Below are 23,120 nucleotides of genomic sequence, written 5' to 3' on the forward strand. Positions count from 1 at the left end.
TATACAATAATATAGTTAAACTACAATATTAACATTTGAAGCCTGTTTCACAAGTAAATTTTATTTTATCGTATTAAAGTGCATTTCTTGTTCAGATATTGTGCAAACAATTTTTTTTTATTTAATTTATTTCCTAAAAGATAATACTGATATGCTTGTAGGTACGCACATTGATACATTTCATGCTGATAACTTGAATCAGTGTAAATACTATACTATACTATAATAATATACTAGCACCATCTAGTATCAAATAGCAAAATTATTTGTTCATACTTTGACCTACACTATCAGCTGACAGCCGCCCCTACAACAAAACAATAATAATAACGCCATCTATAGAAATTCAGTTGAAATTATGCTGTAGCTACATAACACAAGTTTAGAATTCTTCGCTTCAGGTGGCATTAACGTCCGCAATTCGCTTTCATTTAATCAATAAAGACTCAACAATGGAGATAAAATTGAATAGTGCATGAATGAAACGCCATCTTATCATTGTGATGCTGGTTATGATTGATCAGATCTCTAGCGATTGTTAAAACCCGACCCATTGTTATTATGTATTGCGCACTCAGCATAGACAAAAACTGTCTTCAATCAATTTTATGGTATCTTTTAATGAATTCTTATAAAATATATATAAGATATTCACTGATGTTGATGTAAAGGTATTACATGTTCTAATAAGATATTTTTATTGCAGGTTTCAAAGAAATATTCGTTAAATTTATTTTGTTTTTAACTATAGATGGATTTGTCGGTAATTGGTTATCAAGGATTTTTATAAGCAGGACAAAGAAGTGTATAAGGGATTACTAAAACAAAAAGCGGTGGAACATTCACGTCGGCACGATGGGTTAGCACAAATCGATATTTTTCACTGACGTACCCACCCCTCACCCAGTCGGTTTGAAATTGCCGCGTGTGACGTCAGCCGTCACCGCTGACGTCACTCCACCAGCCGCTTGACGGAGATCGCTCTCCCCGTCTCATTCTATCGCATCACAAATGAATGGCATTGACAGAGACGGCACATGTCGCGTAAAGGTTGTGAATCGAGTTCTTTTTTTCACAGCCCAGTGATGTTCAACTGTACCCCTAGGTATTGATAAGAGAATTACTGATAAGCGCCGCCACAAACATTAAAAAAACATCGTTGCAGCTACCAAATCAATTATCTAACGAGTCGGGTGTGTTTTGTGTGCGCTAAAAGCGTGCGAATAAAATATTAGTTAATTATAAAATTACGTTTGTTAATGAAACATCGAAGGACGCACATGAACTTCCCGAGGCGAATGACGTGAGAGACACTAGCGCCGCAGCGGCTGGCAGCTCGAACTAGCCGCAGTGGACGAAAATCGCTCGTCGAGCCGTGAGTTCGAGCTGGTTTTCACGCGTTTTTCACGAAAATGGCCAGCAATATCAATCCACCGCACAAAAGTAAACACTTCCCGATAGACCAGCTCGTGTGCGTGGGAAACTACGAGCTGGAAAAGACCATAGGCACGGGAAACTTTGCCGTAGTGAAACTGGCCACACATGTTATTACTAAAAGTAAGGTGCGTACCTAAGTTCGTTCCGCCGTGAAATACTGTGCTTTTTGTGTTTTATACGCGCATTATCCTTCTACTACGCGACACGGTGCGCCGTGCGAGTGCTGTGTGCTGCTGTGATCCAATAGTTTGTTTATCATGCCGCTGTGGCCGCGGTTTTTTTCCATTGCCAGGTCCCGAGTTGATGGGTTCTCGCCTCCGCCACACACGGCACTACAAAGAACTCGTTTTGATGTTACAGCCTGATGGATGAGGGGCGAAAACGTGTTTGGTGGAAAAAAAATAACATTAAACGCGACAAGTTTGATGTTACATTGTTTACGGGACGGGTGCGTATGCGTCGGTGCCTACGACACTCGGTCGGATAATAAGTTTGGTAAAAATTTATGAAATTTAAAAAATGTAAAATCCATCTCTTGTTTGTTGTTTTTTGAGGGCGCTGACGGGTTCCCGCCCGTGACCTCGCCGGACTGAGTTTTCGCAACAATTATTTTCAATTGTATTTTTTTATTCAGTGCCTCGCGTTGCCAATTACAGCTAACATACTATTTGTGTTATCATCTTCTGTTAACTATTTACTTCCTATATTAATTCTTTTGTCCCTCTCTGACATGATACGTAGTGACAGAGACATAATATTTGCACATTCAATTATTAGGTACATCCATTTTCTTATGAGAATCTTTCTCGAAAACGCCAAGTTTTTTTGAAACTTGAGATGTTATTAATTCATGGCACTTGATATGCTGTGTGAATTTTCAATATTAGAAAGAAATGTTTTTAATATCATTATCATATGCTCCTAATGAGATCTAGACAACAAAACTTAACATATCTAGATCCAAAACTTATCAAAAACTTGTCCAAAATCAGTTGAGAATTACCTAAGGACCAATTTCACACTATACTTTTTGAAATAGAGTGCTTCAAAAAATGAACAAGAAACAAACATATACTTAGACCAAATTAGATGTAAAGACTAAAACTAGGGAGCCCTTGCTCTCCACCAGAGCACTGGCTCTGGGGTGCCTACTCACTAGTTTTGCTAACATGTGTAGTGTTATAAACTTTTAGCATGTTTATTATTCCCAATATCACACATCAAATATGAAACAATATGACACATAAAGACATACCAATATTGTGGGTTTTGATTACCATATAGTTCTAAACAATTCCACTGTAACATTTGGTAGTAGTTTTAAGTCAATATTATCAAAGCACCAGTAGATGAATCTATGTATGGAATGAATTGCATACAAAGGAGGTACTCATATTTTTAAGTTAGAACAAATCTTGTGTACAAAGTGTATGAAATTATAAAAGTCCCATTATAACGCTATTTCATATTCAGGAATACAAACTGCATGTAAACAGTAGATACCTTTATTTCTAAAATTATCAATTGATTGCCATTTAAAATTAACTCATTTTTAAATAAAAATTCTAACTGTTAAAAACTTAATAGGTAACTTGTTTAAATTAGTCTTTATAATTGCTTAACCGTTTTAGCCGTGGGTGTCAAATTTGTTACTATCAAAAAACTGTGATGGGCGCTGCCCTTTCAGGGAGCCCTACATTCAGTAGTAGGGAAGTCAGAAGTATGTGTGACTATTCCATGCATATATGTCTTTACTTTTACTAACCATTTTGGCTATACGAAAATATGAAGGGGAGAAAATTATGCTCATAAAATTGCATACAGTGCCTGGTAGACCTACTCCATAAATACACAAGTGATTGCCTCAAGTGTGCTCCCAACATAAGAAGCAGCATAATGCACTCAAATATATTTTAGAAAAAAAAAATTGAATTAGAACTGAACTGAACTGAATTAGACTACACATTAATTGTGAAAATTAGTCTGTTCAAACTACAGCTAATATAATAAAAGTTCCTGTTGCATGGACTGTGACACGCCTAACGAATCTCCCAGATCTTGCACTCACTTTTTGGCTGTCATTTTTAATACTTAATTTTCTACGAGGAGAGCTGTTTTAACAATCACTTTAATTACTTTCCTAGTCTATCAGTGGCTGTCTCGCTAATGGCCCCAGTCACTTGATACATTATAATATTCAGCTTCACCCAATATTCTTTTTAAAGTTTGGGAAATACTGAATACAGATACTGAAAAAAAAAAACATATATCTGCCTCAAAACACATAAGCCAATGTTGGAATTACTTCTCATAGAATAATATCTCGCAGATCTTACATTATACAGTAAACCATTTAACAAACCATGGGAGCAATAGTTATAGCTCTGGTTTCTTTGCCTGGGACGCAGGGTGATATGTAAAGACCTGCATTCAAATGATTGTAGTACTTGCTATCCCACATCTATAATGTTACCTTATTAATTTGATGGAGGGTAAAACTGTACTAAGCTCAGTTGAGTTGATTAGTTACAGAAATGTGTGCCACTGATAACATGGCTTACAGGAGTTGCATTGATGGGTGTTAAAATGAATCAGTTGTGTTTTACAACTTTTAATTATCATAGTAGCAAATAAGATTCAATAATCAATCTCATTTCTCTAAGATTTGTGTGATATTCACGTCAGCAAATCTAACAATATTTTACAACAAATTGGGAACCTCCTTTTTTCGTGGTTTAAATGATGAAGAATATTATTCTTTGCTTGAAAGCACTAGTTTTTGAAACAACTGACGGATCAGAAAATTCTTTCTCTACCTACAGTACCACAAAAAATTTTAGATTTTTTTTTAACTCAGGGTTTAATTTTAACTCAGCACCAGCCATAAACCGTTGTTAATATTCTTATAAAATGTACCTGTATAAACTAGTTTCATACTATGGCACAAGTGTCTTGTATATCAGCAAAGTTTGCTCGCGCCTCCGAAATGTGACATTTTCCGGAATAAAAATTATCAAGTTAAAAAAGCCTGTTCCTCAATGCGTATGAGCAGTTTTATATTAATACAGTTTTAGAATCTTTGTAGTAGTTTTAGAGATGACCCTCATTATTAAACACACATTGAACATACACCTGTGCCTTGTGCGAAAATCATCTAAATAGGTCCGGCGGCAATTTGTTCCGATGGAAGGACACGGTTTGGCCTGGGCTTCAACACAACGTCTATCCGTTTTGCACTCTGATTATTGACAATTAACCAAACGGGTGTAAATAAGCATCATCAATATTTACTTTTATTAGCACATGGATGCGCCGCTACTCCGACCACAATTTACTTCTATTCGCCTCCGTACATATTACTAGAATTGTTTTAAGATTGCTGGAGTTCCTGTATAACATTGAAACCGCAACAAAATCCCTTCAACCGGTTTTATGCTAACAAATGAATTCTAGCTACTGTTTTATTCCCCTATATTACATGTGTTTAGATAAAGTCAAAGTTGGCTACATTTAGCACAGTGATGTCATCTCGGTGGTCTTGGGGAAAACGTAGCACAACTCCCTACTGCAAGTTGCTTCATATTTAATATCCCGTATTACTACTGTTGCTAGCCACTGGCTTTTATTAAGTAGACAGATATTTCGACAATTATTTTGCCCTAATGCGGGTTGGTACCTTCTAGCAATGTCACGAATATTCGGTATTCGCAAATATAAAAGAATGCAATATTTATTACATCACTAGTTGGTACACTTCACATTTGAAATTCCCACAAAGAAATAAAAAAATCAGGTTGTCATACCAAGTTTCCATTCACCGCTAACCCCTGTATTTAACAATGAAAACCCACATGACGTAGATTCCGTGGGCTGAGTTTACGGTCCACCGACTGACTGAGTTTTGTCTTGGTACTTACTTCATTCAAATTTCCAATTCTCGCCAGGCCATTGTTATTTGCCTCATTTGTAATTTTTATACATGTCCATTTTCTTGACTTGTAACTTTTAAATCCTCTGCAGTAAAAGTTGATGAACTGTTTTTGACCAGAAAAATGATTGAGGACAGTAAATGAGGAGGGCGGATTTAGAAAAGTTCTTCGTGGGCGATGCCAACGACAGGACACAAAACGTACTTGTGTTGTAGTAAGAAAAGCGGATTGGCCCCCTTCTCCACTGTCCGCGTCATAAAACCTTTGTGGCTCCTCATAACACTTATAACTTACCAATGTTAGCATACTTTTTTTTTATATTATCAATGTCAAGCGTAAATATTAACACTTTGGTTAAATGGTCTGAGATTACACAACAAGCTATATAAATCCTTAGAAAAAATAACTTATAAATATTTTGCGTATATCCATATAAAACATGGCTCGGTGTATCTCAGGCGATATTTGAGGGAAGGAACTCCTTGTTTATTGTTGTTATACGTGGAATAATCAATTGATGTTTAAAATTCAAGTAGTTATGGTTGTGCCAAAATAAAACTAAAATAATCATCTGTAAATTTACAAAAGGTCCTAATTATTTCTCTTTCCCGTAAGGCAATGATACCTCTATATAAGAAAACAAAAATGTCGTAGCACATTAGTCATCTATTGAAAGTTGCGATAGTTTTTGTCCTAATATGAGAACACTGAAAAATTTCGTGCACCACGTGCCTTTACTTAGCGTGACCTTACCAACGTTTCCTTATACTGTATCTATATATACGCTGTGCTGTGTGTTTGTTGTTGGGTTTAGTAATTATACCAAACTAAGTTCCGGTCGCGGCTTCGCGTACAATTCCGTTCCCGGGATAAAAATACTAACTCCATAATCCTCAGGTATAAATTATAACGTAACTTCTTATTAGTGAGAGAATTTTCAGATTCTCTGAACTCATGTTCTAGGGATTTTTAGAGATACTACAATTGCATAATATAAGTACAGATGATAATTGTAGATGTAGTACCGGGAAGGTCTCCGTCATATACTACTCTCGATACCAGTACATTGGTACTATTGTTTTGTCTATTTTCCAAGTAGTGCATAAGTTTATGGGGTTGCCGTGCCTTTAGTTTTATTACTAGGTAAATAACCCATTTCATATAGCATTGTGGTTTATAAATACAGGTTCTGGAAGCTATTATTGCCATTCATCATGTGATCCGTTAGCTCAAAACTAAACACTGAATAGGTCCATCAATAACTAATTAAATTTATAATTATGGGTCTATGAGTCTATCGGATGTATTTATTATTAATAAATAATCTCGTACATGTGACAAAAACAGATCTGAGAATAAATTGGCGAACTCAAAGTGGTATTTCAGTTGTCAATATTGTCATTGGCAACACCGCGGCGGCGGATGTTTTTATTAGTCGCCACACCGGGAAATTTCCCTTAGCCTTCATTTTGTTATGGAAAATAACTTCTTTTATAAACCTATTAATAAATAAAATATTCTACTTAAGCTTTCCGGAAAAAATAATAGAAACTATGAATTTTCCGACTCGAAAAGTATGGCAATGCCAGCTAACCTACGCTAGCGTTCGAAAGTATGTCTTTGTAAAAAAAGCTCTATTGCTGCTTGAAATAACAAACTCACGAGCGCTTTCGCATTTAGAATTTTAATAAATAATGCTTAAAAAATATAAATAAATTCCAAGAAAATTTGGTTGAAATCTGAAAGGGCATGCACCACTGGACCTGATGAAAAACGGAAAAAAAGTATGATACTGTACCTATAAGTGCGAGACAGAAGTTAGGCCTAGAGATACGCAGTCCCACTGACTACTACTGGCTCCAACGTACTGTAGTACAATCGATGCACACTACGTCTCTGTCAACCCCTAGTGACACCTCTCATCCACCGTACTGAATACAATATCAGTAATAAGTTTTTTATGTTAACATGCCAACAACATACTTCAAAGGCGGCCGAATCCCGACAAATACTAACTTGTAGAAGCCAAGAGAAGTTTAACTTGCCTGACGACCGTTTTAACAGTGATGCTATCAAATAACCCTTGCTTGTAGTATAATGGGTACGACGTATCAACATTTAATACGGTTTTAAAAACGCTGAAGTCGCGCTTCAAGCACATAAAACTCATATACAACAAGATCTTTTATATCGTTCAAATGTTTAACATTTAACTTGTGAGACATATAATCGTGCAGTGAACGCGCGTTTGCATCGCTTTGAACATGCGCTAACTTCCCTCTCTCCTCCGCGAAATAGAGCCACGATGCTTCTATGTATTACATCGATACAGTCGTGCGGATTTATTGCGACTAAACTACGTTCATATGAACGATTTGCAGCAAAAAGAGGTGCAACAGCGCTACTCAGGCGCGTTTGTATCGCGTTTAATTTTCATTGATCGCAATACCTTCGAATCATTTTAATTGCATTGTATACGCGCCCCGTCATATCGCCATACAGGACTAATGTCATAATCGATGCGAACAAGCCCTAAGTTAGCGCTGATACTGGGGAGTAGGGACCCTATACAATATTTGATACCGTGTAGCATTGAGTATCGTTCGGTACGAAGGACATAGAACTCAATAATTACTGGGTAATTAAATATCTCGTAGGACAGGCCGATACACTGGCATTGGACCTTGTAAGTCGATATTGGGATTACACTATACGTACTTAACAAGGTCGATTGTAATCTTTTGCCGTGTCAGGATAAAAAATAGTTAAATCCCACTTTCTCTGTGAAGAGTCAACGAACCGCCTTGCCATGGCCTTGTCGTATCAATGTTTTTCCACTGTTTTTGCTAGAATGGTCTTGAGTTTTTTTATCGCTTTTTAACAGTGGTGGATAGTTTTTACCTACAACGTTCCTTGGTATGGTATTTACTTTAGAAATTATAGGAATCTTACTGACGTTGGTGTTACAAAGGGGTAGTCGAATGCAGAAATATATTCATAGTTGATGGTATCCCTGCCCCAGATCAGATAGTTTGATGTGCCATTGCCGTAAAATAAGGCCTATCTGCTGGATTAAATATGTGGTGTGTTTCTGTCCCGTATTAGATATTGTTCGTTTTGTAGTTTGGTAGATTTACGACGAAAAGCCCTAGCCTGCTGCCATTTTATTTGTCGGGAAATCAACCACGATTTCTGTGGTATTTCCCGTTCCGTAGTTCTGAAAAATAAAACACTTTAACTTTAACATTTCATCACTTCAGCGATGTATTAACTAAATCCTCTCTAAGTACTTTCGTATCTTAAATTCGTGTGCATTCACGCTTCTAGACCAACTGGTTTACGCTGTGTATAGGCTGCGTGTCAATCTTAAGAATTTTATCAAATAGATTACCTATTTCTTTTTATCCGAAATCTCAAAGATTGATTGAAAACGGAAAAGTTGTTTCTATGTAATGAAAACCTAATTAATGTTTTTAAGAATTCTATAAAATTCTTTTAGTTGGACACAGATCGTATTATTTCTGGCAGGCGAAGTCTAGACGGATGGTATGCTCACCAGTGGGTAGGTGTAGCCTGGCCTCCGTCCTCGATGGTCACCAGTATATAGGTCACGAACGCAGACGGTACATGCGAGGTCGGCGCGTGACCTCCGCGGGGTCAAGGACGGCCGCGCGTGTACATTATACAGGGTGCGCGGGGCTCGCTCGCTGTGCTACTACCAATATATAGGCTGGTCTTTTTAGAGAAATAATAGGTGGGGCCCTAAGGACCCGCTATAGTATCTCTAGTACGTCAAGAAAAGTTGCCATAAATCTGGCAGTTGGCAATTCTGCCTGACAAAATATTTAACGACTCTCTCATTAATATAGACCTGGCCTTGACATTTAACGTATTGAAAAACAGATTCAATCCGTTTGACATAACGTGTACTTTGATATATGTATACAATGCATACTTACGAACTATGTCTATTCTTAACACAATAATAATATGAATAATTAACTTTAAGCCAATTATAGTAGCTTCATATTTTGTGCAAATTGTAGTAAAGGTGATGTGCGGGGACCTTACCACCAATACTGAAACTTATTTTAATAAAGTGGTAAACAATGATGAGGATAAATACATTCGCCCATATCATCAATTGTTTTATCGTACGTCGTTCATCAGATTTGGTTATCTGATACGTGTTATCACTCCAACTCGTGTCGACATTTGCACACGTGACGTCTTTGGCAAAGCGGAGGTCCAAAATTGTGATAGATATTAATGCATAAGATAAATTGCACTCGCTTACCCTTCGGAACGCGGAAATAAACGTGCTCGATAAAACAAACTACAACAATATTATGTCGTAATATAAAAAAAGCTGAAAATGTTAATGAAAGGTCTCAAGCGTTCTAAGCGATATTTTCTCGCAGTTATAATTATAGAGGCATTTAACATAAGTATTGCGCATCCTGGCGATGGAATCAAACCTGCGACTATCATTTCGGCAGTCTTTCCATCACTGCATGTTATAATTCAAGTGTTTTTTATTACATTTCAGGTTGCAATAAAAATAATAGACAAATCACGGTTAGATGAAGACAATTTAAAGAAAACCTTCAGAGAAATAGCTATCATGAAGAGACTGAGGCATCCACACATAGTCAGGTTATACCAGGTGAGCATATTGGGCGACCGGAATTTATTGGACTAGTTGGTTTCCCAGCATTAAAACAAATTATCGCAATTGAACCGTGTAAAGATGTTGACTGATAACGGATCTGGGCCCTTATTCTGTATGGTAGTGTGAACGCGTAACGCGGCCGTGTCATGTTATCTTCGAGAAATGTGCGTGGAATGGTATTCTGTAAGCCAAATTTCTATAGTCCTAAACACGATGCGTTGTGTTACGTGCTTGTTACGCACTGTTATAATAACGTGCGAGATAGAGAATAAGGCCCCTGGTAAGACTGAAGCATCCAAGGCGCATAATGCTTCTCCTGTAATTTTTATCAGATTCATTGTCAAGCCGAACTGCCACATAAAGTCAATAAATTAATTCAAAATTTACTGGTCACATTTAGCTTCTCATATTTAAGAGTTCGCAACGTCTATTTTTGTCGCCAAGTAGCAGTGTGTAGTCATTGTTGTGTACCGGTTTTTAAGAACATTGTAGCCAGTGTACCTACGGGACATAACAAGACTTATCATCTCATGTCACAAGATGGCGAGCGCAGTGGAATACCAAACTTGTTGCTCCCGTTTATGGGCGGTCGTATCGCTTACCATCAGGTGAACGGCAAGCTCGTCTCGTCATTTAAAACAATAAAAAAAAAACTCATATTCGCAGGTCATGGAGAGCAGTCACACGATATACTTAGTCACAGAGTACGCGCCCAACGGTGAAATATTTGGTAAGCAGAAACATTTCTGTACTTACTCTAAACGCCGGTCTGGAATAGGTGCAGTTTATTTACGTATGTGCAGGATGAGTTCCATGTAATTATTGATACTCATATTGGGAAATAGTGTAGAAAAATCAATATACTGTTACTCCACCTAGCTATAGTAACTAAAGTCTTTCAATCTATAGCCCATATACGCTGCCAGTATACCATTAAGTAAATATTAAGACTGAACATGTTTGTATACATTTCAGATCACCTCGTATCAAAAGGCCGCATGTCGGAACCGGAAGCGGCGCGCGCGTTCGCACAGATGGTGGCGGCGGTCGGGTACTGCCACGCTAACGGAGTGGTCCACAGAGACCTCAAGGCCGAGAACTTACTGCTCGACAAGAATATGAACATTAAGGTGGGACAGCAAATAACCAAGGGGGAATTACGTACCATTACGAAACCCCTCCTTTCCCTCTACTTATTCAACACGCCAAGATGTGATATTATTTACCAGCTTTCCCTAAATTAAAAATACCTTTTGCAAAACCATTTGGCGATAAAAAAAAATATGAAATCTCAATATCTAATTGTTTTCTGACAATCTATATGTGCTTAAGTTTTGATGGCCATTTCTGTATTCCAAAACTACTAAACGCTAAACTTTTGTTGTCAGTTGGCAGATTTCGGGTTCAGTAACGAGTACAGGGCCGGCTCGCCGCTGTCCACGTGGTGCGGCAGCCCCCCGTACGCGGCGCCGGAGCTCTTCGAGGGCAGGCACTACGATGGGCCACGAGCTGATATATGGGTATGCACTTATTCAAGTTTTAAAATCCGCATACGTTTATAGTATCTTGTAACAAGCTATGTAGCCGACAATCAGTTAGAAAAAAATAGGATTATCAGGAACTGATGACCAGTATTCATGATCGTAACAATCGTGGCCTGCAGTCGCTGGGCGTGGTGCTGTACGTGCTGGTGTGCGGCGCGCTGCCGTTCGACGGCGGCACGCTGCACTCGCTGCGCAGCGTCGTGCTCAGCGGCAAGTTCCGCATCCCGTACTTCATGTCCCAAGACTGCGAGAACCTCATCCGCCACATGCTGGTCGTGGAGCCCGAGCGGCGCCTGTCGCTGCGCGGCGTCGCGCGCCACCGCTGGCTCGCGCAGCACCAGCCCGGGCCCGGACCCGGCGACCGGGGTGAGCATGCACACAGACACACGCACACACACACACAATCACAAACGCAAACTCAAGTACAATTGTATAAAGACAATGTCGGTGTGGGCGCAGAGCCGTCCCGCGGGTGGTGCGCGTGCCACGCGGACGCGACGCGCGCAGACGCGGCGGCGGCGGACGTAGTCACCGCGCAGATGCTCACGCTGCCCGGACTCACTAAGGAAACCGTCCTGCAGGTACGTGTACACATAAAAAAATATATAATAATTTTATTCACACACCTGTTCTTTTTACTTTGTAAATTAAGTTAAATAAAAATTTATATTTTAATAAATTGAATTATTCGCAAAGCGATTTCACTAATGTTTATTAAACTGTGTTTGCAGTCGGTACAGGAGGAGCGGTTCGACCACATCTCCGCCATCTACCATTTGCTGATGGACAAAATCGAGCAGCGGACCAGCGCCAGGAACAGCCTGCAGCATAGGGGTGAGTGCAGGGGGGAGGGTCGGGCTGCGGGAGGAAACACTCATCATAACGCAGACTTCTCCACTTCTGTTATTTAAAAGTCTATTCTTATTGGTGGTGGTTACACATAGACTTTTCTATTTGTTATTGTGGGTGTTTATGAGCAACACAGATTTCCCATGATCTTAACTTCTATAATTCCAAAGAAAAATATGTTGGTATATTATGTCTCTTTTGCAAAACACTAAGGAATGGAAGTGATATATTGTTTAACATGATGTTTTGCAAAATATGATTTTAACTTAGCTGTGGAGTATAAACAATCGATTTGAATGTAGTTGTATTGCAGATTCCCTGGACGGCACTACGGGACAACCATTGGATCTCACTAGTTGTAAGGTCAGTAGAACAATTCAACTACGAATATGACTACGAATTATAATTATTAGTTCATGCTGATTTTTTAAATTATTAAATTATAATTTTACCATGCAATCTCCTCACTACCTTCTTGTCGTTTTATAATTTTGCTGTTTTTACAATTTCATTCGTAACATGATTTTAAGGGGCCTTTTATACTAATAGTAAATTATTTTCGTATATTTCTAGAGCTCAGACGAGGAGCAGATGGAGGCGGAGGAGAGTAGTTGGTCAGAGAGTCTGGTCTCCCTGCCTACCCCCGGCGCGACGCAGGACTACCTCACCATAGCACCCGACGACCTCGAGAAGGTACCCTCGATAGATCAGAAGTATCAGCCAATAGCTTTTAGGGTTGTGCTTCTAGGAATCTCGTTAGAGTCTATGGAACATTGTTATTACAATTTATGATTTGTGTTTATCCTTATGAGTAGAACATATTATAAAATAATAGTATTTCTAAAATTGAAAAGTGTCTAGCTTCAGAGTGAATAGTGCGTTGTTGACGATGCGCCCTGTGTCCAGTTCGACGAGTGCGTGGCGCCCTACAGCGAGGAGCGCCGCGCCGCGCCCGCGCCCGCCGACCCGCCCGCGCTGCGCCGACACACCGTCGGGCCCGGCGACTGCAGGCACTCGCAGGTACCGCTGATATACGCAACATCATTACATTAACACATTTATCTGGACTTAGTCAGTTCGGGGCAAAAGACAAAATGGATTATTGTAGTACTAATATTAATACACTGTTTTCTGAATGATTTGTGGTTGCGTGTTGCAGGGCGGCGAGCTCGGCGCGTGCGCAGTGTCGGCGGACCTGCGACCCTCGCCGCTGTACGTGTCCGCGCACTTCAATGTAAGTATACACTTACATTAGAGAATATATACGTTCATCGCCTAACAGACTCCATGGGCCTGTCGTACTATAGTATAACGTCGGTCCACAGCAGCAGCCCGGCACCCACGTGTCGCTGCTGCCCAACACGAACCTGGCGGCCAAGCTGCCGGCCGTGCAGCACCAGCCGCCGCGGTACTTCAGCGTGAAGGACCAGCAGCTGCTGAAGCCGCCGCACGCGATGCAGACGCAGGGTGAGTGTGCGGTGCGGTGGCGACGAGCCGGGAGCGGTGCGCGGGAGAGTGACGCGTGTGTGTGTTGCAGCGTCGTCGTTCGGGCGGCGCGCGTCGGACGGCGGCGCGCACGTGCCGCGCGGCCGCGAGCGCGCCTGCTGCCACTCCGCGCCCGACCACCACGTCAGTACTCACCACTACACCGCACCACACCGTATCGTAAAACTATATTTACTTACTACATCCGATGCGCTTCAGCAGCGTGGCTGTATTGCGTGCGCGGTTCGACACCGCTCTGATATCCTTATTTCGAATCTGTAAGAGTACGTGCCCTAATTGCACTTCAAACTACAATACGGCATCTTATTCACATTAAATATTATCTTTGAAATACTTAAAAATAATATTTTATAAATATCGATAAATTGTATATGTATCGATATTCGTAACCCTAACATATAATAACTATATTACAATACCAGGTGTCAGACAGCGGCTCCTCGCAGCGGCCGGAGGACCCCGACCATTCCGAAGAACAGGGCAATGACTCCGCGTACAATGCTAATTTGTGCAGGTAACTATGACACCACTTTATAAAATAAAAACAGTAATCAATCACTATATAATTCATTTGACAGGCGTTAAAAAAGCATTAATTGTCTCAGTAGATGTTGATTACTTTCCACTAGTTCATCGATGTGTTTAAAGTGTGTGATGTGTAGGTATATGGTGAGTCGCGGCAGCAGCAAGCGGCACACGATGGCCACGCCGGAGGACGCCGCCAGCGTCGCCGTCTCCGTCAACGCGCCGCAGATGGTAACTATACCATTGTACACTAATTTATACTGCGGCCACCGAGCGCAGAAGCATTGGGTTCACGATAAAGAGAGTCTTCATCACGTCCATTGTCTGATAAAGCTGGTACTACCTCTCGTGCTGCCCATATGTTGGTGCTGTCTATGGGATATACTAAACTAAACACCACGAGCTCACCATTGAAGCTTCCGTTTCCAGCAACCCAGCTCGACCCCCTCCTCGACGGGCAGCATCAGGGTGCGCAGGACCGGGCTGCTCACCGTCACCGAGCGGCCCCCCGGTGAGTGCCGCGGCGCCGAGTGCACATACATGTTACATCCACGCTTGAGTGCTGTTGGCAATGTTTGGAAATGTCGCTGACTGATATCGGATCAATCCGGAGTTACTGACTATTTCGAAGATACTGGTTCATGTCAAGTGTACAGACATAGAGTTTCGACATTCCTGAATTAGGCCTTTATAAATACTTTCCGATCAACCCGAATATGTACCGAATAATTATGAATTAGTTATTTTGAATTTATTTAACTGGCCGGCTAGTTTTATAACACGCCTGAAGAGGAGAGCTTAGGTAACGTTGAACTATATTACACCTATGGTCCTAACCATCATAGATAATTTGACTATCAGATCAATTGTAAACATAAACTTAACATTTCTATTTAGGAATAAAAGGCGACAACTTCCAAACATTACCATGTTCAGTCAGTAGTTTGTCGCATGACTAGCTAGTTTTTGCATTATTGTTTTTATTTTTTTATTTTGAAATTACATTTTGTTATTTTGAGTTTGCTAATTTTTTTACACATTTTTAGTAATAAGTCCCGAGTTAGTTATGGAAGTGGAAGCAAGAATGAAGAGGAACTACTTACCCCCCTCGATACAGTACCAGACGGGGTACCAGGGCCCCCCCACGCCGACGGGGCCGGCGCCGTCGAGCGTGCCGCAGAGCCCCACGCAAGGCTCCATTACAGCAGGAACACCGAGTTACAATCAACAGAACCAAAAAGGAATGAAACCTGTGCTGGAAACTATACCTCAAGGAAGCGTAATGGCGACCAAAGGGTCCATAATGTCCGGTACCCCAATCACTCAAGCGGTGTCGCCGTTCACCCCCACAATGGGCCAATTCTCGCCCAGCCACGGTTCGGTCGCCAACCAAACTGGGTCAATAACGAGTTGCGTGCAGAACCAAGGATCTATTGTGTCCGGCACGCCAATAAACAACTACGAGAATAAAAACTACAGCCCGAGTTACTCCAACTTCCCGGGAACCCCGACCAACGGTGGTAACTTTGGGAACTACGGCAACTGTACCTCCATGACGGATTGCAGTTTTACTTTTAATACAAATCAGAGTTACCCCAATAATTATGGCTCTATTAATGGGGGCCTTATGGGACAAAATGTCCAAAGTACCCCATGTTTGCCGAGTGGTTCTTCTACGGGATATGTAAGCGGGAACTTTGGCTCGATTACCAGCGGTACCCCTATGAACCAGTCACCCCAGGGGCCATCTGGGACCAATACGGGATACTCTTCGGGTAATTTTGGTTCTATAACCAGTGGCACCCCAATGGACCAGGGATCACAGGGACCATCCGAGACAAATACTGGGTACGCTCAAGGCAATTTTGGTTCAATTACATCTGGAATCACAAACCAAGTTTCACAACCATCTGGGTCTAACTCAATTTACACCCAAGGGAATTTCGGTTCCATTACCAGCGGCACTCCTATGAACCAAGGGTCTCAAGGGTCGTCTGGTACCAACACAGGGTACACTTCAGGTAATTTTGGATCGATTACTAGTGGTACGCCAATGAATCAAGGAAATCAGGGACCACATGGAGCTACCATGGGGTATAACCAAAGTAATTACGGCTCAATAACAAGTGGTACTCCAATAAATCAAGGCTCGCAGGTACCGTCTGGGACTACTCAGGGTTATTCGTCAGGCAATTACGGCTCAATAACCAGTGGTACCCCGATGAATCCAACACAGGGGCAATCTGGAACCAACACGGGGTACTCTCAAACAAATTTTGGGTCAATCACTGGTGGTACCCCAATGAATCAAGTATCACAAGCATCCGGGACCAACACGGGATACTCTCAAAGCAATTTCGGTTCTATAACAAGTGGTACCCCAATGCACCAAGGACCGCAACCATCCGCTACTAGCACAGGGTACCCGCCGACCAATTTCGGGACCCAAACGCAGTCCGGGTCGATCACGGCGGGTACCCCAGTGCAACAGAACTACCAGGGTAGCCAGTACAGCAGGCAACGCAAGTATTCGGGGCCGCAGCGGGTGAAATTGCAGATGTTAGCGACTGTGCAGGAGATGGGTAGGTTGGATGTATTATTTTGGGGTTGTGGGTAGTCTTAAGATACGTTGTGGTCTTTTCCGTGGATTTTTCATTATTTCATAGGTAGGGTAATTAATTTAATTTCAGTCTTTCGAATATTTCAAAGTAAAATCGATAAGAGATACATGAAGGATTCATTAATTACTAAGAACGATAAAGCGTCTTCGAATAATATGTTTTTTATCCTAAAACTATAGTTCTGCGGAAGTTACCACGAACCTATAATCTAAATATTAAAACTACACATTTCCAAGAATTGTACGAAAATTAAAAGCAGATCTTTATCTTTAATAGGATCCATAAACCAGGTGGTAAGGGACTTTTTATTTAAAGCTAACTTATTGCAAAGTTTATTTTTGCACTATTAATTTCTTTTCATAAGTACTGTTATGCATGTGTGTGCTTTTTGTGTGTTAGTGTGTGTGAATTAGATGTGTGTACTTATTTATATGTAAACACTATTTCAAACAATTCAAGCCCTATATTACATTAAGTGTGTATGTTTAAGCTATTGGCTACTTATGATTTTAGTTGTTAAGCACAAAAAAATTACCACCTTATTCATAAACGTTTTTTATCTAAGGACGGAGTAAAGCTGCGATAACAAGTATGTTTCTCAGTGTCCAACGGCACTGAGAACAGACATAGGGCCGTTGTGATTGGCTAATATTGTTGTATCTCAATATTAGCCAATCACAACGGGCCTATGTCTACGTACTGCGAAGGCTGCCATGCCGTCAGCACTGAGAAACAGACTTGTTATCACAGCTTTACTCCGTCCTTAGATAAAAAACGTCTATGAATAAGGCGGTATATGTTTCATTAGCATTTGACTACTGGTGCTCTACATCTAATGGTATTTATTGCTGTGGGTACTTGTACAACTAATCCACGTTGAGGGAGACAAAAATGGTCAACAAATTTATAAGTATTATACGTGGCGTGGGTTCGAATCCTATATCGACCAACACTTCATAAGATTTTCTACAATTACGCATCGGACTCAAAGGTTTCCGCGTGGATACTCCATAAGAGCAATATAATGAAGTATTTGACCGTCGTGTAGTGTTGTGAGGTGTGAGGTGTGAGGTGTCACGTGTGGTTGTGTGTGCAGCGCGCGAGCACGCGGAGCGGTACTCGCCGGTGCGGCGCGCGGAGTGCTCGCCGCCGCGCCAGGCGCACGACCTCGCCTCCGCGCGCCTCGAGTACCAGCAGCTGCAGGTAACCACTCCCTACACCGCACCCTCGGCACGCTCGATCCCAGGCGGTATCGTTGTGTGTGCGGAGTGGGGATATCACTCCATCTCATTCCCTCGCATCGGAATTCCCGATGCCATATTGCGCTTTTTCTCTTTTTTTTATACTCACCTTTTTTGCTCAAAATCAAATTTAAATGTGAAATAAAAGTTAGTTACTCGTGACATAAATAAATTAGTGATAGGATATACTTAAATCATTTTAACAAAATAATAATATTTATAGCGCGGTCTGGAGCGCCGCGCATGCGTACCGGGTGCGTCGCCGCCGCTTGCTGACGCGAGACTTCACACGCCCGCCGCCTCTGTGCCCGGTAAGTAAATACATTATTGTGAAATAAAATAGACAAACAGTAAAAATAATAGGTATGACATTAGAATAGTTTAATGTGTACACAGTAATGTTTAAGACTGATCGTTGCGCGCAGGGTCGCCGATCCAGTCGCGCTGCGGCGGCGGGCCGCTGGACCTGCGGCTGGTGTCGGGCGAGGCGGCGCGCGCCGTGCTGGCGGCCGCTCAGCGCGCGCTGCCGCCGCCCGCCGCGCGCGACCTGCGCGCCTCGCTGCTCCTCACGCAGGTGCGCACATACATGCTCTGCGATAGTCTAATCCTTACCCTTGACTTATTACAACACAATACCATTATCACGTACATAATACAAATACTCACCCACTGGGCGAAATTCGAACCAATAAATATTTTTTTGGACTATTCTATATTATGAACTTGAATTATGCCAACATAGTTGCTACAGTGTGCTTAAGCTGAGGTACAAACATTTTCCTTTATATATAAATATAGAGCACTATGTTACTCGACTCTTCCAGGACGTGGCGCTGAAGATTGGCATCAACCTGCACGCGCTCACCGCCAACGTGAATATCTCCCAGGAACTATTGAAGACGATCCACAACCTCACCAACTACACACTGCTGTCCGGCCCTGCCTCCCCGGCGGGGCCCGGCTCTCCCCTCCACCAGATCACCGAAGGCCTCAGCTACCTCCACACGGGTTCCATAACCAGGGGCACGCCTCAACCCTCAGCTACCCCGTTAGACCTTAGAAGTAACGTAGATATGGACACGGGCCAATATCCTCAACTGCACCCGATGGTTCACCCTCAAATCCACATGGTGACTCACAGGTCTTTGAACAACTCTCCTATATCGAACCCTGGATCACCGCTAGACATGATACAAGAAGAAATAGGGAATGGAACCGAAAAATTTGTGGACAGAAGTTTCCAGAACTACGTCTCGACGCATCCACAGATCAGTCTGACGGATTGTCTCGGTTCGGAAATCACTTTGGTCGCATCGTCCTCGGAGGACAGTATGGACAGCCTAGAGAATACGAAATATCCCCTGCCACAATTCGTGATATCGGAGCCGTCCGATTTGGATGACCGACCCTCTATCACTAAAGGTATTGGACGAAAAGTTAGTCAGGAAACCGAAACACAAGAAGTTTTCGAGACTAAAGATACAGAAATGCAGTCACCCAAAGACGAAGAAACTAAATTTTTGAGTGAGGACCTTAAGTACCCGAGGAGGGGCAGCGACAAGTCTCTCGGATTCAGCGACGACTCGCTCAGCAACGACTCCGCCAACGTATCGCCTAACTGCGAACAAAATGTACAGTCAATTTATTCCAATATAGTATCGATAAGTTCAGGCTTTAGTGAGAATAGAGGAAGCTTTTCAGACCACAGAGGGTCCTTCTCCTTCTCTGACAGAGGTAGTTTCTCTGAGAGAGGTGATTATGGGCGCTCGTCCTTCTCTGAACGGAGTGATTTTGGTCGTGGAAGCTTCTCTGAAAAGGGTGAAACTCCCAGATCTTCATTCTCTGCACAGGGCACTTTGGGAGAAGTCAGAGAGTATGGAGAGGACATGTACCTTCCCAGGGACAATAGCAGGCATTGTTTAGAAAAATGCGAGGAAGAAACTACTCCACCGAGCGAGGACATAGACAAATTACAGAGGTCGACCATGGATTTGCGCTTGACGGAAATCTGCAGACCTGAGGAACGGAAAATACCAATATTATTAAGCCCTCAGAAAGTATCCTGCGTGCAAGAATACTATGAAGTCACCCTGTCCACAGTATGTTCGAAGTTAGATTCTACGAGGATTGTAGAGCTGCTGAAGGAGGCCATTAACAGTAGAGTACCGCCGCAAAACATTTTCGTAGAGACCAACGACAGTAGAGACGGCGATGACGAGTTAACTGGATACTTGAACTTGGAGTACTCTGGCGGCATCCAGATAGAGCTTGTGGTGTGCGAAAACAAAGCTATGGAGAAGAAAGGGCTGAAAATGAGAAGGATTTCAGGAGATCAGATGGAGTACGGCAAGCTTTGCGAACAGCTCATCACTAGCTTGACAGTTTAGACGGCTGTCAAAGTGACAGATGTCTAACAGCTGTCATCCAAATAATTCCAAAAACGCCAGCGGACTATTGATTAGCGCGGCGTTTCCTGCATTTATATTTTTTAACAATGGATTTTCTTCATTCCTGCTGTTTTTGTGTTATTTTATTTTAAAGCCGCGCATCAGTGGTTATAGCCGCGTATCAGTGGTCAGAACCGCTACTCAGTTGATTCGAATTAGTGATCTTAATGTGCAATATTAGGTATGGAAATTGTAAATTTGTGACGTCGCTTATAAAATTATTTGGTTTTAAAATTCGAGTGACGGCTTCAATGTCGTTGTGATGTTTAGGTTCGACTCTGAGGAATTTGTTGAACTATCGATAAAAACTACCGCGCTGTTACATTGTCCGCAATATTGATGTAATTTTTGTCACACCATCAGTAGTGCTATACCTGTTTTCCAAATACATTATTGAATGCATTTTGATTGTAAGAATAATTTGCTTATCATTTTACAGTAAGCCTGATTAATTCTGTGCAATATATCTGATATGGATAATATCTCAATTATGTGGCTACCAACCAAAAATAGCGACACCTCGCATCCGAGTACCTTAAAAATACAATGATACTTTCATTTAACAGGTTTAATTTGTAGACAATAGATGGACACGATGGTGGACAAAAGTCACACGATTTGAATAGTGAACACAATTTTGGATTTGAATCCAAATAATGCAAATTGTACATAATGTTGTGATACTTTATTGAAAGTGCCGATGTAATTACAGCATTCTCCGATTTTAAACCACGACAGCTGAAAATTAAAGCCGGCACTCAAGTGATAAATCCAAAGTTTTATTGTGAAATTGATGATATGAGTTGTTAATGTGAGTGACGGCTTTAAATAAAAGCTGTTATTGAGCACCGGCTTTGGAAGTTGTGGTTACTTTGGTACATCTTGTATCCGTAATTTTTGCACATATTTGTATATTGCGTGAAGAGTTATTTATTCCGTAAAGAAATTTTCTTTTAGAATTAAAATTCCATATTGCGGTTGATGGCGTGATGATCGAACTTTATTTTGAAATGAAAATGTGTCGCCGAGAACTGAAATCTAAAATACTTATAAACGGTGGTAATCAATGACTAAGTGACCCGCTTGTCTGTTTACCCTTTCTCCTAGGAACAATATAATGTTCTTAGTTCAGTGTAATAATAATATTGTATTTAATTTTCGCAAGCCAAGAGAGCGGGCACTGCGTACAACCTTTGTGTCAATAACTTGTGTGTTACAATCATGTGACGCTGCCTTAAACTGACACATTAAAATAATATTTAGCACAGCTTTAAGACCTGTTGGAATGCTTATTTGGTTGCTGGGTAACAAAATATGTAAAAGGTAGGTCCCGCGTATGTGATTTAGTTACCTATAGCACCAAAACCGCAATTATTTAACAGACTATTTATTTTCAAAATAAAGTTAGGTAGTTATCAACGTTACGTAGAATAACAAATTGTACATTTTTTTTCTACAAAGAAATTTATAATTTGTGGAAAATGTCTGTAGAAAAAAACGCAACAAGAAACTTGAAAAGTTATTTATAGGCTTTTCTTAAGACGTAGCTGAAATAATCTTGTACACTTTTATTTATCTAAAATAGTTGTTACGTAAGGTCTAAGGCAACTGATGTAAAGTATCCAGTTATCAGTTAAACAAATGCGGGCAGAAGATAATATGAAATCTCGGAATCAAATATTTTTAAAAGTATTCCAAATCCAAACAGGCCAATAAATCCATAGATTATAAAGTTCTTTAGTAGAATGATCGTTATTCGTGTGATAGCGACATCTGTGTTCCGTTTTAGTAAACTAGTTTCACGTGCGCGTCGAGAGATGACGCTGGCAAGTAAACGCACAGTCGCAGCGCGACGCCCTGTCCTTCACACGATAGGCTAAGTAGATAGGATATAGTAGGATAAGTTATTTGCCATAAGAGTTAGCGCCATGTACGGAGACGTATCATTGTAAATATTATTTTAATAAATTCCGATTCCAATTATGTTATTTGTGTACTTTTATTTCCTACACTACTTGATTTTTCTTGAGATGCATATTGAAAATGTTCGTATAATACTCCCTTTAGATTAGACTGAAAGAAAAAAGACAACCCTTCTACCTAATATAATTGAGAAGGCTATAGTAAACGCTGGTATAGAAGGTCGCTGTTGAGCTATGAGTTAGATATTGTACGTCCAAGTATGTGCGCAATTTTATTGCTGCAAGTTTGTATTATCATCGTCTTTTTATTATAACTTGTCGCATATGAATAAACCAACTTCGATCATAAAAGTCTATCCAGTCCTTTAGTTTACCCAACCATGATACTATTGCATCTAAAATTGAAACGCGCAAAAGTTACATTAAC

At 41.0% G+C, this 23,120-nt stretch overlaps 1 protein-coding gene across 3 annotated transcripts; it reads left to right on the top strand.

The window, feature by feature from the left end:
- Positions 1-1,121: 1,121 nt before the first annotated feature.
- Positions 1,122-22,759, top strand: LOC115447034 (serine/threonine-protein kinase par-1). Of its 3 annotated transcripts, none has more exons than XM_030173927.2 (22): positions 1,122-1,562; positions 9,916-10,032; positions 10,705-10,768; positions 11,014-11,168; positions 11,427-11,558; positions 11,702-11,948; positions 12,021-12,163; positions 12,314-12,416; positions 12,745-12,794; positions 13,005-13,124; positions 13,338-13,451; positions 13,591-13,665; positions 13,757-13,898; positions 13,969-14,060; positions 14,360-14,451; positions 14,600-14,693; positions 14,892-14,973; positions 15,509-17,044; positions 18,180-18,286; positions 18,548-18,635; positions 18,750-18,898; positions 19,149-22,759. In XM_030173927.2, exons 1-22 carry the CDS (start codon positions 1,413-1,415, stop codon positions 20,709-20,711), a joined length of 5,415 nt encoding a protein of 1,804 aa, XP_030029787.2. In that variant the 5' UTR covers positions 1,122-1,412; the 3' UTR covers positions 20,712-22,759. The 3 variants fall into 3 exon arrangements, with proteins under 3 accessions (XP_030029787.2, XP_030029788.2, XP_030029789.2); XM_030173928.2 differs by having other exon boundaries at positions 13,760-13,898; positions 19,149-20,711; XM_030173929.2 differs by having other exon boundaries at positions 12,042-12,163; positions 19,149-20,711.
- The last annotated feature ends 361 nt before the right edge of the window (positions 22,760-23,120 follow it).

This window comes from Manduca sexta, chromosome 28 (genome assembly GCF_014839805.1).
Source record: "Manduca sexta isolate Smith_Timp_Sample1 chromosome 28, JHU_Msex_v1.0, whole genome shotgun sequence".
Classification (NCBI taxonomy): domain Eukaryota; kingdom Metazoa; phylum Arthropoda; class Insecta; order Lepidoptera; family Sphingidae; genus Manduca; species Manduca sexta.

What these genes read in the sequence shown, in the direction of transcription:
- LOC115447034 (XM_030173927.2), top strand. Translation starts at nt 1,413, where the DNA reads ATGGCCAGCAATATCAATCCACCGCACAAAAGTAAACACTTCCCGATA. An exon ending in CACCCGACGACCTCGAGAAG is followed by an intron (nt 13,125 to 13,337) that starts GTACCCTCGATA and finishes CCCTGTGTCCAG; the next exon opens with TTCGACGAGTGCGTGGCGCC. An exon ending in GCGACTGCAGGCACTCGCAG is followed by an intron (nt 13,452 to 13,590) that starts GTACCGCTGATA and finishes TGCGTGTTGCAG; the next exon opens with GGCGGCGAGCTCGGCGCGTG.